The 15,740-nt window shown below is 30.7% G+C and overlaps 2 protein-coding genes across 4 annotated transcripts in view; one reads left to right on the forward strand and one right to left on the reverse strand.

The window, feature by feature from the left end:
- Positions 1–2,369, reverse strand: part of LOC106125017 (extensin-like) — a gene marked incomplete at its 3' end in the record, with an annotated part of 64,019 nt that extends 61,650 nt beyond the window's left edge. The window contains exon 1 of the mRNA XM_013322105.1: positions 1,747–2,369. The remainder of the gene's footprint in view (positions 1–1,746) is intronic.
- Rab3 (RAS oncogene family member Rab3) overlaps positions 1–13,599 on the forward strand; it is a 65,742-nt gene extending 52,143 nt beyond the window's left edge. The window contains exons 1-6 of one of the 3 annotated variants that reach the window (XM_013322680.1): positions 6,795–7,270; positions 9,477–9,580; positions 9,764–9,881; positions 10,070–10,188; positions 10,561–10,732; positions 11,086–13,599. In XM_013322680.1, coding sequence (XP_013178134.1) covers positions 9,477–9,580; positions 9,764–9,881; positions 10,070–10,188; positions 10,561–10,732; positions 11,086–11,232 — 660 coding nt within the window. In that variant the 5' untranslated portion in view covers positions 6,795–7,270 and the 3' untranslated portion in view covers positions 11,233–13,599. Of the gene's footprint in view, positions 1–6,794; positions 7,271–9,298; positions 9,414–9,476; positions 9,581–9,763; positions 9,882–10,069; positions 10,189–10,560; positions 10,733–11,085 lie in introns of those variants that run through there. The other 2 variants (XM_013322679.1, XM_013322681.1) reach the window with 2 other exon arrangements.
- Positions 13,600–15,740: the final 2,141 nt, after the last annotated feature.

Raw genomic sequence — 15,740 nt, forward strand, 5'->3', positions numbered from 1 at the left:
TGTATGTTTGCTAAAAGGTATCTCTAGAACGGCTGTATGGATCTTGCTGAAATTTGACATAGATGTAGAACTAACCTGGAAGAAGGAAGACATAAGCTATGAATTATTAATTTTGCCCGGAATGAGTCGCTGGGGACATCTAGTTTATTGTGATTATGTATTTCTTTTATAGGAGAAGGGGGCAAACGAGCAACGAATCGCCTAATTGTATTTGTTTTGATTTTATTTTCATCGTATGGTTGTCTTTGTTTGGAACTAAGTTGACACCATTTTGATAAATTTTAAAATGTAGTATTAATTTTTTTTAATGATATAAATGTATTATGTTACTGTTTATCATATTGTCGATAAGCACGCACAGCACACCTCTGATATTCCCTCGAGCGCCTAAATGTCTGGTCGAGGCTTTATGTGCAAATGACAGATCACTAAAAACATACCCTGTAATTCCATTGAAATATTTTAATTATAATTAACTAAGGTGAAACATTTTCAAACTTAATGATATCGTCTTTATATTTGACTCCTTCAACGAATTTGAATAAGATATAAATTAGAGTAATATTTCTGAATCTATTCACTAATATTTAAATATTCTCGGTTCAAGGTAAAAAGAAAATCTAATTAGCTAATATTTTTATGTCGTTCATATTTATTTTATTTGTTTAATTAATTTAAAACTATGTATATTTTATATTTTAATTCAAAACTCTTGTCATAAAATTCCCCTTTAACGATGTTGGAGCACGCTCGAGTGTTTCAACTTTGATAATTTTTTTTTATCGTACATTATTTTTTACTAATAGAATTTACATTTACGATTGGCGATGAATGACAAGGAAGTAATGCAGCTACGACGTTTCGTTAACATTACCGTGGGCTTCCATTGAAGTTATCAGACAAAATAATATTACTATCCTTTTCTTTCTCTATGTAAAACAGAGACAACAATATGTTTTTAAGTGTGTCTCTCCAGTGGAAGCTAACGGTTACAGTTTGGCATTGTGATATAATTTTAAAAATACCCACGATGTCATTGGACTTGGCACCGACGGAATAATATGATCTTAATTTAATAGACATGTAGGTATAGCATGTTTGGTAACAGCTCTATTATTAAATTTTTTCTTTAAAAAAAAGTTGTTTTATGAAATTTTACGAAAAAATATTATGTTACATAAGAATTATACTTATAAACATCAGATAATAATAATAATAATAAGACATTTAATCCGTTCAAAAACATTACAACACATAACACAATCAAAAAGAGAAAAAATCAAAGAAATTACAATGAAGCGTTGCAATGCAGAACCGATAGGGCCTTTGCTCAGCTGTATGTTTATTACCCCTGGGGGCAAAAACACTGATATTACTATAATGGTATTTTATATATTACTCTATTCTTTGGGAAGGTATAAAAATGTTTGTAAATAATAATATGTTCACTGTACACGTATTCTAAAGAAATATGTATAGAATCCTCTGTTATGAAATGAGATATTGATTATGAAATTATTCATGAAAACTGTTTTAAATTGCTGAATAAAAATTTGAGATTCAGTGCCAAATATTTTATGCATTTCCGTTACTTATTTTAATTGACATATTTATTTTTAATTAACTCGAATTTAATATTGTAGAATCTTCCTTCATAATATTATAATTAAGAAATTGACAAAGGTTTTGGTCATACTTTAAATGTGTATTATAAGAAAATAAATTAAGTTATAAGTTGGTTCTTACCAATTCATAAATGTTCTTCACCGGTTAATTCACTAACACTAAATCGAATAACTAAGTTTTTTTTTACTTATTTAATTAATTATGTAGTATAACTTAACTAACACTAGTTCAAACACACTATGTACTAAGTTATGCACAATACTTTCTTCTATTTTAAGTTTTTGGTCACACTTAAATTTTTCTACGAGGAAGGTTAAGACGATAAAGGATTGTCCAAAATTATCGAAAATCGTGTAAATTGTGTTTAAAAATTATTTGTAAAATTTAAAGGTTTTTAGGTAGAAATTTTCAGTCGTTTCTTGTGTATAAATAAGTTTTGATAAAATTTATCTTTAAGCTGCATATTGGGAGGAACAAAAAAGTTGAAAACGAGTCCCACTAAGTTTCCTTGATTCACTGATAAAAATATGAAAGTTGAAAAAAGTTGTCGCGATTGAGTTCGATTGTCATTTTTCTCGGAGGCAGAAGGGATTTGAGACTTAGAAGAGGGAATTGAGGAGGGAATATTTTCAATTTTTATGTATTTGTTTATGTTCGTTTTGTCGATCGTAAGTCATTTGGTAGTTACGCGTAGAACGCGCGATGCGGCGTAGAGGCGCGCGGTCGGCAAGCGCGGAGGTCGAAGTAGGACTGACGCGCGCTGACGATATCCCTCGGATGCACACCTTACATTATTTTGCAATGCCAATTGTACTTCAATCAAGCTTCAAAACCGAACATTTTTTGGAGAGAAAAATATTATTAATGGAAATTAATATAACATCGGCACACATTTTCAATTATACCGCGTAATAGAAAAGGTAGGCAAGGTGTTAATTTTTTTTAATTGAATCCTTTTTGTATATGGATACGAGTATAAAATATTTTATACTTGTATACGTTAAATGGTCGGAAATTGGAAAACATTAAATGGATTTTATCTCATCTGAGCTTTTTAATTAAATGTGTCGGTTTGATTGAACGAAGATTAGAATGCAATTTGAACAGCGGATGTGGTTATAATGATTTTTCGTTATCGAAAAGTGAATATGAAATATTAGGGATGGTCCAGTGGGGGTTTAGTCGCTACAATCTTACTTCTTACTAATATCATCAATGCGAATGTTTGGATGGATGTTTGTTTGAAGGTATCACGTATCACAACGGCTGCATGGATCTCCCTGAAATTTAGCATATATGTAGAACATAGCCTGCAAGAACACATAGGCTACTTAATAAGATTTTTTTTAGGTCAGCGGAGAAGGAGTCGCGGGCGACAGCTAGCACACCAGAACTCCGGTTTAAAAATATGCAGTCAATTATTATTAAAAATTAATTGTGTAAGAGTGTTTTAGTGTGTAATTTGAAAATTAAACAAAAAAAATTTTTAATTCTCCATGTTATATGGAAAGTTTGATTTAAAATATTCCTTTAGAATATTTAATAAAAATACGTTAAATAAATTAATCTTCATTTAGTACTTAAAATTAAATCATCATTGTCTATAGTACGTAGGCGGGTGTATCATATTTCGCGGAATCATTTATTTTCTAATGGAAAATGTTTAAAGATTTTTTACTGGTATTTTAGATTTTACATTTTGAAATTTAATACGGTCATTATTTGTTGAAATTCTCCAACAATATACAATGTATAAAAAGTTTAGAACACCCTATATCAAATCTCTGTATGAACATACTTCGGAAGAATCCTGTGGCATTTATAATTATTTTGAAATCAAAATATTTGCTGTCTATAAAAGGTATAATAAAATTATGTATATTATGTGTATGTTAAATGAACGAATATATTGTAATTGCTTCAGTAAAGTTGGTTTTATATAATGCAAATTTTCTAAAAGGGTACTTAGGCAATTTGCGAGGAAAACAATCCATCTTTCATATTTTGCCTTTTCCATTTCTCATTAAGGACGACAACACACACGGAATTCCTCTCGCATCGCTTCATCGTAGGCGTCACTAAACAATCCATCAGGACGACGGACGAAAAATTTATCGATTTTGAACAAAATATGAGTATTTTTACACGCTTATACAGGATGTCTCAGCGTGTGTAATGTGTACCTATACACTTTATAAGAAACTGTAGATATATTTCTTTATCTTTAATTCAAATTAAATATGTGTTCGAAAACTTAAAAATAAATAGAATTGAAATCGCAAATGAAATTGATGGATATGAAGACTCATTTCTTTCTTTTATTATTATTTCTTATAAAATGTCACGATTGTCACGGATGTTAATGCTAAAACAATTGATATCCGTGACAATCGTGACTTCGGCTATTACGAAAACATGGCTGAAGTGGGTCACATCCTAAGTATACATTTAGTTCCTTACTTCAGATTGTATAGTGGTCATTAGTAAATGAGCTACATTTAAAAGCATTGATCAATTCAACACATTCACTTTAAAGTCTTAAAAAAACTTAGTCATCTTTTCCTTACGTTACGATAACAATCAACTGCTTTTTCTAAGCTTGTAGAAAGCTAAGAAATCTCGTCATAATTAATAATAATAAAAATAAATGGAATGGAAAACAAAAAAATAAACGTACGTCGGTCTGAAGCTTGTTTGTTGTGCGTAAACGCATCACATGACGCGCGGTGACGTCATTATGCCAACTGTCGTCGGTGAGTCTATTCTAGTCCGCGCGACATTTCCTTGGATCACGACCACGACCGAGAGCACACAAAATACTTGACGACATTCAAAGGTCGAGTGTACGATCGCAATTTTCATATTTTTATTGATGTATACTATTAAGTCGCTGTTACAAAATAAAAGAACACGCTGTATGTATAAACATATAGCGTACTTATGAAAGGGCTTTTACTGTTCCTTTCACTGAAAATTAAAATGCAAACTTTGTTATGTATAATACGCCGTAAAGTTAAAGGTAATTTTTATAATAAAAGGTTATTCTTATGAAGATGGGAAAATTTATATTTTTCCAACCGTTTCTCTTCCGATTCACCAGCTGATTCTTTGTGGTTTTTTGAATTATCAGTTTGGAAAATAGCATTTAATTGTTTCAAATAATGATATTGTCAACCACGGGCATTTGTGATGTTATACAGGTTACATTTTTCCGGACTTCTTGTATGTTATTATTCCAGTTACTCATAGTTATTATTTCAAAGCACGAAAGTATGATGGAACAATTTAGTTTGCATATTTTAAACAAATAAATTAACGCTAAAAAGGCGGTTAAATGTATTTATAGTTGTTTTCCGAGGCGGAATATTGTCTCGCTATGTTCTAATTAAGAGAATTCAATGCAGAAGAACTGGCGCAAATATTTTCGTCCCGCGGTGTTCCACAATATATTGAACAAGTCCCAAAAATAATCTCTTAGTGTAGTGCTAGCAAATGCTGCAGATATATTTATAACTGAGGACATTTCGATGTTATATTTAATGTAAACAGGTGATGGATATTTATGAAATATAGATGTCACCCGAGACTCCAACCACATGGAATAAAAAGCCTATTTAGTAGCCTATTTGTTCTTCAAATACGGTATAGATCTGTGCCAAATTGCAGAGAGATCCATGCAGTTGTTATGGAGATACCTTCTAACATCCATCCAGATATATCTTCAGAAATTTGTCGAGCATTGAATTATTAAAATAATAATTCAATACTCGACAAATTTCCTTCCAATTTTGTGAAGAACTTTGGATATCTAAGTGAATAAGAAGATTACCAAATTTAACAATAACAGGCAGTTACTATTTCGAAAAAACTTATACGAAAATTGGTCGTACCTCTAATTTTATCTCTAACTCTAATCTCAGTAAAAACCCACTGTAACGATTCGTAGTATATCCTACGATATCTACGATCTGTATTCTCTTTGCTCCATCTAGTAGAACACGAATGAAATCATGATTTAACAGCGACATCTACGTTATAAGTGGTAACTACTCAAACGAAACTTCAGTACACTTGCAAAATGTTATTGAAACAACTACTATGTTTAAACATTGATGAACATAGATGGCGTATATTTCAATTTATTTGAAAATAAAATTAAATTTAAGTGAAGTGTGAGCTAATTAAGTAGAGGTTTTTAATTAAATTAATATGATAAAATAAAAAAACATAAATCAGAAAAATAAGGTACGTTGTTCAAAGTTAAAAAAATAGTTTTCAAATAAGCTTTTGATAAATCAATAAAGTAACATATTTTAATAGCACCTTATATATTTTACTATGTATATAGACAAATGTAGATAAATATCTATAATTATATACTAAATAGGAGAGAATGCAACTTTCAATGGAATGCATGAGTTGCTAAAAATTAGGTCAAACAGAGGTCAAGGCTTTACATCTTTGTCTGCGAAACGAGATCCCAGCCATCGCAGATTGGACCGAGTGTAATAGGAAAATATTATATAACATTTCTTCGCTTATTTTATTCTCTCATACTTTACTTATAAATAGATTATATAGAAACTATTCTTCAATGTAATAAAAGTTAAGTCAGATTAAAGCTTTACTACATAGAAACCAGCTACAATACCCCTGGTATATAAGTCATGGTATGACTAACAAAATTTTAATTAACAACGCGTTTCTTAAGCATCCCAACACATAATTTATCATTATTCTGTTTATTCTTAGCAGCTACTAATATCAGTGAAGACTCTGAAGAGTCACATGGGATGGAACCTTCATGTGAAGTTCATTTTATCATTGCATATTTATATAAGACCAGTCGCGGTTTGCGATTAGTTAGTAATTTCTATTTCTTATTTATCCACATTGATAGTTAAATCAGTACTGTTTGTACTATTGCAGAGTTGTACTTTACTATCACATAAACAACGTTTATTTTCTCCGTAAATCGCATCTAAACAGTTGTTTAAATCAAGCTCAATGTGTGTCAACAGCTAAGCGGCACTTGTAAAAAATTGGGCAGCGCTTGCCGTGGTTTGTTGCCAATGAGGACACGTCCGCTAGTAACTTGACAAGCTGGGGTAGGCTGCGCGCGCAACCGCCGCCATCTTAGATTTCCTTTTCTCTCCCGCGACACCGTGGAGTCCCAGGACGTAGTTAACAGCTGTGTGCGCGAAACAGCACCACCAAGAGCTAAGTTTTCTGATATAAAAGATTAATAGTTGCTCAAGAGGATTCTTAATATATCATCTAACGTTCAAATATCAACAATCATGAATTAGAAATGTTAAATGTTGTGTTAGAACGATTATGAAAGAGTCGTTTTAGAAGTATCGATTTTCAAACCAACCAGCTGGCAGCATTGAATTATTGAAAGGCGAAGACATATCTGGAATATTTTTCAGTAAGTGTTGTGTCATCGGAAAAGTAACAAAGCGTCAACGGAAAAAATCGATAACCGCGTAAAAGTCTGACATCTGCTCCCATTGCGTGATGCGAATCTAAAAGAGATAGCTATAGGCGGAGAGCTGTACCCTTACAACGCTGATAGCCAGTCTGGTGATAAAATATAAATACTGAACAACCCTTCACAATCGAAGTCAAGTATTAATTAAAGGTTAGTATACAAAAAGCACTTTTAATATTTTATTTTAACGTGCCTAAAATCTATTTTCATTTTATGATTCTAAAAATTTATATAGATAACTATATTAATGGTTATTTTATTTTTTACAATCGCTTATCATTGTTATTAATCAGAAAAAAATTGTAAATATTTAACATTTTTTTGAGTTTCTTTTCAAACATATTGCATGTTACCTTTTGTTCTATTTTTATAAATAATAGTTAAAAATCCTTTAAATCTTACTATTACATAATTACAAAATCTATATTCTAATATCAATTACGAGTCCGGATAAATTTTCCTCTCAATTTGAGAGTTCCCTGTAACGCCTACAATGATTTAAGTACGCCCACGAAATCGTCTATAATTATACTTGAGATCAGTTTTTCCTCAATAACTACGTTTTCAATTTATATTCTAATAATTCATTAAAGGTTTATGTTGTGTTAATTTCTGAGCATAATTATGTATAAGATATGTATAGAAACAATAACATAATATTATTTAATTCTATACAAAATTGTGAGCTATTAGGGCCTCATGAATACGAGTACTTATAGTTACACAAGTATTACTGCGTTACTTTTAAATGTTGAAAGATATGAATAGTGAATAGGCACTAAGATATAGAATAGTGACTAAGCTAGCGCGTACCATCTTTCGTCCAAATCTCTACTTCACCAGGTGGGATCGTGGTCAAGCGCTAGCTTATAAAACGTAAAAAAAAATAAAAAAAATATGAATACATAAATATTCGATTTCTTCCAATGTTTGATAAAATTACGTTTAGTATTACTAAATTAACTTATTTTAATTATACATGTACATATCTACACCAGTTTGCTAAAAAGATTTAAATATTTAAGAAAATGAAGACAAAGATCGATGAAAGAATATCATGATTTATAAATAGGTCGCGCTTCATAACGTTTTCTTGTTGCCAGCGATTCTCAAACTTTTAATATCCTTCGTAATATTGTTTAAAAGATAAAGAACCAATGAGGAATAGTAAAGGAAAATTAAATGGATTTTATTGTGTTCTTTTAATAGCAGTCAGATGTAGAAATAAATTTCTCCCAAATATATTTAGGTAATTTTTTAGAATTTTTTTCGAATATTTTAATAAAAAAATAATAATTATACTAGATGTTCTCTCCTCTCTTCTCGATTCTGAGTTTAATTTTAAGCTGAAAATCGACATATTTTTTATACGTCTAACGGAATTTCTATTTGTTGCTTAAAAAACGAACGCATACCTTATATGAAAGTCGAAATATTCTTCGTATTTTCCCTTACATTCAGTAACACCATGGGAAGTCATTATACTTTGTAATTTATGACTTCGCCAAGTGACTTGACGCTGTTTATCATGTCAACGGTACCTAAAGCGGGCAATGTCCTGAATAAGTAATGAACGATGGTTTTAATTTTCCTATAGAAATAAACATAATTTGACCTTTATCAAGACACATTATTAAATTAAGAAAATTTATTTCCATTTATCAATCATTAAAATTACATATCTCTTATGAGTACAAAAGAATAGAAACAATACATTGAATTTTTTCATAAAGATATTTTTCTCAAACATACACAGATTCCCATTAATATTACTTAAGCGGAATAATTAAAAAGGTACTTTGTAAGTTCATTCATCAATTATCATTGACTTATTAAGGGCCATATTACTCGTCTAGATTGTTTTGCATCTCCTAAACTTCTCTGTGCGTCAGCAAAAATTGTGCGGGTAAATTAAACAATTAGAATCATGTGTATATTTTTATTAAAACAATTAAGTGCTGTCGTTAATCAACAGAGATATGGAAATCGTACAGCTAAAGCACATTTCCAGTTAGAAGCGACAGAGATAACAAAATTTGTTGAATTCAAATGTCGGTATGGTAGACGTTTAAAGTAAAAGCAACTATAACTAAATAATTTCAAAGTCGAAATTCATTCGCGACAAAACTATAGAACATGCAAATGTACCGGGATAGCTTATTCGTTTACTGGTTTTCGTAACAAAGAGTTGTATTATGAAGGAATAATTCTCCAGGATTTAAATATGATTGTTAGTGAAAATGTAATACAAAAATGTATTAACCCTGGACTTTTTGAAGCAGAAAATGGGGAGGTATTGAGAAGCAAATCTATATGTTACGTTTTTTATAGAATATAATTTCTTCTTTTTTTACAGATGGGTGGTGCTGATATCAAATGGCAGAAGGATGCTGGAGACCAGAACTTCGATTACATGTTCAAGCTTCTTATCATTGGAAACAGTTCTGTCGGGAAAACTAGGTATTTTCGATATCAAATTAATAATTGCATAATATTATACGTTTAGATAAATGTAAAGTTTCGTGCTTTCATATTAGTCGATTTTTATTAAATTTTATAACCATTATTAACTATTGTAGTGGACATACCTATGAAGCTAGGTAGCTTTGTACGAATTTTAAGTTATCCTTTATAAAATTTCAGTTTCCTATTTCGCTACGCGGACGATTCCTTCACATCGGCCTTCGTATCCACCGTCGGCATTGACTTCAAGGTGAAGACAGTTTTCCGCCACGACAAACGCGTTAAACTTCAAATATGGGTACGTATAACTATATATTTTAAACTATTTTGTATCTAGATAATTTCTTTCAATTTTTGATCTTGTAAAAGAAAGATAAAAAAGAAGAAAAAGAAAATCTTCAAAACAAGTTTATTGCATAATAGCCGAAAAAAAATTGACTTTCTAAAAAATTCTAAAGAAAACAAATCCAACCTTTTTACTTACAGGATACTGCAGGCCAGGAACGCTATCGCACCATCACGACTGCGTATTACCGAGGCGCTATGGGCTTCATACTCATGTATGACATAACCAATGAAGAAAGCTTCAATAGTGTTCAAGATTGGTACGTTTAAAAACATGATTTTTTCAAACACCTTCAAGTATATAAAGGCAAATGGATAACAAATTTAGAAAATGCATAATTGCTAACAAATGTGTAACGATTATGCATCTCTCAACTGATAACCTTCCTCTCTTTTAACTCATTAACACTACAAATCTACTCCATCCATCAAAAGGGTCTGACCGTGACTACCGTCATACTAAATTGACATCTGAAAAGCTCCAAACTCCAAAAACTTAAAGATTTGTACCGTCAACGCATTTGAGGTACCTCTGTTTTTAATGATTTCCAGGAGCGTCGCGTCGAATAGGCGATCTGCTCGTATTCCTTCTCCTACAAAATTAGCAAATAACGAATTTCTTCCGGTTGTAGGGTGACTCAAATCAAGACGTATTCTTGGGACAACGCACAAGTGATCCTGGTCGGCAACAAGTGCGACATGGAGGAGGAGCGCGTGGTGAGTGCTGAGCGTGGCCGGCAGCTTGCCGATCAGCTTGGAGTAGAGTTCTATGAGACCAGCGCTAAAGAAAACATAAATGTTAAGGTAAGACATTCACAGAACATACACTGTTGCAGCTAAAATCAATTGAGGCACTGATAGTACCGAAAGAGTGAATTAATTACCGTTGTCGTGCAAGATATGATAAAAACACTCTTTCAGGTAAATCAAATGCAAGGAGCTATTAAAGAATCAATAAAAGCTCGTACACTTGTTTATAATTAAAATAAATGTTCATTATCTTGATTAGCATACTACAGCTTACGGTTGAGGTTGTCTCCTCAACAGTTGTTTTCTTTCTTACTTTAAGGAAGGCTGGAATCGCATTTGTACTACAGTTACTATAATTATGGTCAAAGTGACTGCTCTTGTGCCTCTTAATCCTATAAATATTGCAGACGGTGTTCGAGCGTTTGGTTGATATAATTTGCGACAAGATGTCCGAGAGCCTCGATTCTGAGCCAGCGATGCTCGCCGGCGGAGCACGCGGCCAACGTCTTACTGAGCAGCCGCAAAACAACGCAAACCCCAACTGCAACTGTTAAGAATATACTATAAACGTTACTTTCTGAATACTATTTACACGAAGACTTGTTCTGAATTATCTGCGATTCCGTCGTTTCTAGCTGACGTACAAAAGCTCACTTTGCGAGTCATGTTTGACTTATCAATGTTAAATGTAATCTGATGGAAATGCCAACAATGTCGAACTATACTTTCCTTTGATGTTTTTCTATCTTATACTTCAGTTTCAATCTTTCATTCTTTGGTATAATTTTATTTACATTAATTTCTCTAAACTTTAGAATTATGTTCTTTCTTGTTGAATTCTGAGTACATTTTTCTATTAGTTATCGACGTAAATGTTCTTATAAATCTATTTCTACGTTATATTAAATTAAATGTGTCGCCATGTTATTGTTAAATGTCTTTAATAATTTGAAAAGTTCGTAGAAAATTAGATAAACTTGATGTTAATGTATTGCCGTACATTTTATTGTTAACAACGCATTTTCATTGATGTATGTAATTTAGAAAAATTGTTAAAACTCTGTATAACAATAATAACATGTATTAGTATCTATAATTTAGATGTTAGGTAGCTATATATGCAAGCTGGAGTAGGGATCTGATATCATTTAGATTTTTGATGTATTCAAATCGCTTCTGGTTAAAATTTAAAATTCAATATATTAGTGTTGCGTAATTACCTTCCGTCTTAATTTCCAATGACATATAAATTAAATAAAAACATATTTTCATTATTCAATTTGCGCAAAATAACTTTACGGAAACAAAATACGGCACATTCGTCACAATTGCGGATAATGGACCAAAATCAAGAATAAGAAAATGTTCAGAAGATTTCATAGTTCTAAAAAGGCGCAAAATATTTTTAGAAATGTGTTTTTTCATTATAGAAACTTTGTAATCCATGTATTACCTCATTCCTCGCATATTTAGTTGCTGACAATTTATAGTTTAAAGTTACATTATTTATGAATGCTTAAATAAAATTATTTTATTTAATCCTAAAACTTAAACGATATGAATAAAAATTATATGCTTTTATTATATGTCTATGTAATCTCGCAAGTATAAAGATCCGCTTCGCATATGAATGTTATTGGAAATACATAGCTTTTATCTCTACGTTGATTTTATGCAACGTTTGTAAATAAGTTTTATTATTGTGTAAATTTACAACTGTATAGTATATCTACATGCATATAAATCTGTTTGTACTCTTGTTACCTATGATGCTATATAATTTAGGAATTACTTAAATCTCAAATATTAAAGTTGATATCTAATTTCTTTAAATTACAAATTGCGGTACGCCTAATTAAATTGTCATCGTGAACAACTGACGCGATTATGGGGAGAAAAAGTTCTTTTTGCTTACTATAGATGTCACGATCAAGAGTGAAAGTAACACGAAATAACACAGATATACAAAAAAACACTTTATTTTGTATACAAGGACTTCTGTTAAATTTCATTAAAAAATTCAAAAATGAAAAAAGAATAAAAATTTTAAATCGCTAGAATGACGTTTAAAAATTTGACAGATGACAGCGCACTCTTGACGCTAGCGCCACCTACTTGGAGCATTCAGTTTTTCTCCCTAAATGACACATGCTGTCTTTGTTTTTCAATGAGCATAAAAAGGATGACAATATGTATTAATACAAGTATCCCGGCTGTATACGCAATTGTAACAGATCTATTGATTTTATTATATGTAGAAATTATAGACAATACAATTTATATCAAAATTCTGTTTAACAGCATGCACATTATTTTTTAGACTGTAGCTAATAAGGTGTGTCTACACTAGGTAGCTAACTGACATCTATTGATGTACTACCAATAATACGTATACCAGTTGAGTCCTATTAAATAATCTCGTCTACATTCCGTACCTGTAGCATGGTTGAATTGAGGCTTTCTATATAATCATTATTAATTAAAAATAATAAACCTCTTAATATTTCAACTTAAACTATAACTACACAAAAGGAATTGGATAATAATTGCCCATTTATAAATAGAATTACGCCTCCAATAGTATTCTTAAATGTCAATTTTAGTGGATCAATTACAAAATAATGATCCAATGAAATAATATTCTCAGGAAAATACATTTAAAAATGGAATAAAGGTTATGGGTTGACATAAGATAACAGTAGAGAGATGGTGCCATAATGGGCGTGGAAGCATATCTTAGTGAAAGGAATTAGATGAATTATTTTTGTTTATGAAACAATAAAATATTGTTCAATAATAGTAAAACATTATGACCAAAACATTAATATTTTCTATTCTTACAATTTTAGTTGAAATTTAGATTTAAAAAAAATGGTTACGGTTTATCTGACACAAATGTAGTTATTCACTAAAAAAAACTATAATCGTTTAGCTGTATTTATTAATGTATAATATTTGTTGTGTGTTAATAAAGAAAATATTTAAAAGAAATAACTGTTTAAGAGATTTACTGATATAATATACATACTATATACAAAATGGTTTTTAATAGATACCTCTAATCTTTTGATATTAGAGAATAGGTCCAATGTTATTCAATTGCATTTTAAACAATTACTAACTGTCGCCCGCGACTGTGCGCGGAATTAAAAAAAATAACTTGGGTGTTAGCTGTCCATGTGTTCATCTATGCCAAATTTCAGAGAGATACATGCAGCCGTTCTAGTGATACCTAACATCCATACATCCAAATATTCGTATTTATAATATTAGTAAGATTTTCAGTCATTAAAAATAATTATTTTCACCTTTTATTTAGTAAAATGTAGAAGGATTTAATATTTTTAATTTGGATGATGGTTATAAATAATTCAGGAATACACTTTTAATTAGATGTTAAGAGAAATAATAGTTAATTCAATCCTTGTCAAATTTCCTTTTAAATATTCATAGATTTGTACCTAATTGCAGGCTTTTCCTGACTAAACCTGAAACTATATCTTATCACTAATATTATAAATACGTACATAAGTATAGTTGTATGGATCGATGTTTGTTAGAAGGTATCTCCGGAATAACTTAACGGACCTTAATGAAATTTGGCACAGATGTAAAACGTAGTCTGAAAGAACATATAGGTTACTTATTTAGTTTTTTCTTATTTCACGCGGACGAAATCGCGGTCGACAGCTACTTTTAAATAAAGCAAAGTAAAAGACAATGTAATAAATATAAGATTCGTAATCCATAAAACATGTTGCAAAAAGGAACACGAAATAAGAGGTTGTAAATGTATCCAATAGGCAAGTAGGTCAATCGATAGGTCTGTGTAGATAAAACACAAGTCAAGGACGGCGACTCATAAATCACGAGTAAATTTTACAGTCTTTTGTAATCATTTATCGAATTTTTAATAAAAAAGACATTATTTTTTTTAGATTTTGAGAAAGTAACATATTAGTAATATTTAAATATTGAAGTGTGTATATAATCATTTAAATATACATAAGTAAAAAGTATTTACTACTTATATAACAAATATTTCAATAATACTTCCATAGTTACTGGTTTTTTTAGTACAAGCAAAAAATTCATACTAGAATTATTTAGTATAATTATACTATAAAGTATACCAAATATTAATTTTTAATTTATTAGGGTGTACCAAATAGATGGCGTGACAGTGCTCTCTTAGTGGTGCCCACTTCTGTCCTCTTTCGAAAATCGTATGAACTTGTAAGCATGAAATAAGCTATTCTACAAAATACTTAATGCGTAGCATTATACACCCATAGATGGCGTTGTTTTAAATATCAGTGGAAATGTCAAGATGCACATTTATAAAAAGTAATAAAAAACTAACTTCCAGAAGTATTAGTTCTTTATAAATGTACGTACAATAAACGTAAAGAATAAAAAGATATACCGAAGTATACCATAATTTATGTGTCGTAAAAATATTATTCTTGTTTTTTTTTATTTAAACAAATGGCACACAAACTAGTAAATCATGTATTGCTTATCAAAGATGATTTATTTTATTATTTTATTTATTTTATTCTTAAAAACCCGGGACAGTCCGAGTTATGCAGAGGCGAAGCTTATTTTAAACTTGGAAGAAAATTATACAGACGCATCGCATACTTATTTCCACACTGAAAGTCACTTTATCATTAAGGATATCACTTAGTGGAGATTGAGAATAAGAACAGCCAGCTTCATTCATATGAAGATTTTTAACAGACAATTAATTTTGTGAAAATCGTACTCTTATCTTATATATTTTAAATATTACCAAAAAAATATATTGTATTGTATTGAACATTTAACTGAGTGCGATAGTTATATTGGTAAAGAAAAATCTCGGGTATTAAAAATAATCCGCGTGCAAAACCCATATAAAATTAATGTTCATTGTTTCGGCTGGCACCGGCTCCCTAACTGTGACGAGGGCAAACCGCTGCTAATCAGTACACGGATACGCGACGACACAAATACTCCATTAGGCTACGTCATTACACATACATAACATTTAACCGCAAAGCAATTTGTACGCGATTGC

The sequence above is a fragment of the Papilio xuthus genome, unplaced genomic scaffold (genome assembly GCF_000836235.2).
Source record: "Papilio xuthus unplaced genomic scaffold, Pxut_1.1 DF825928.1, whole genome shotgun sequence".
NCBI classification, from domain to species: Eukaryota; Metazoa; Arthropoda; class Insecta; order Lepidoptera; family Papilionidae; genus Papilio; species Papilio xuthus.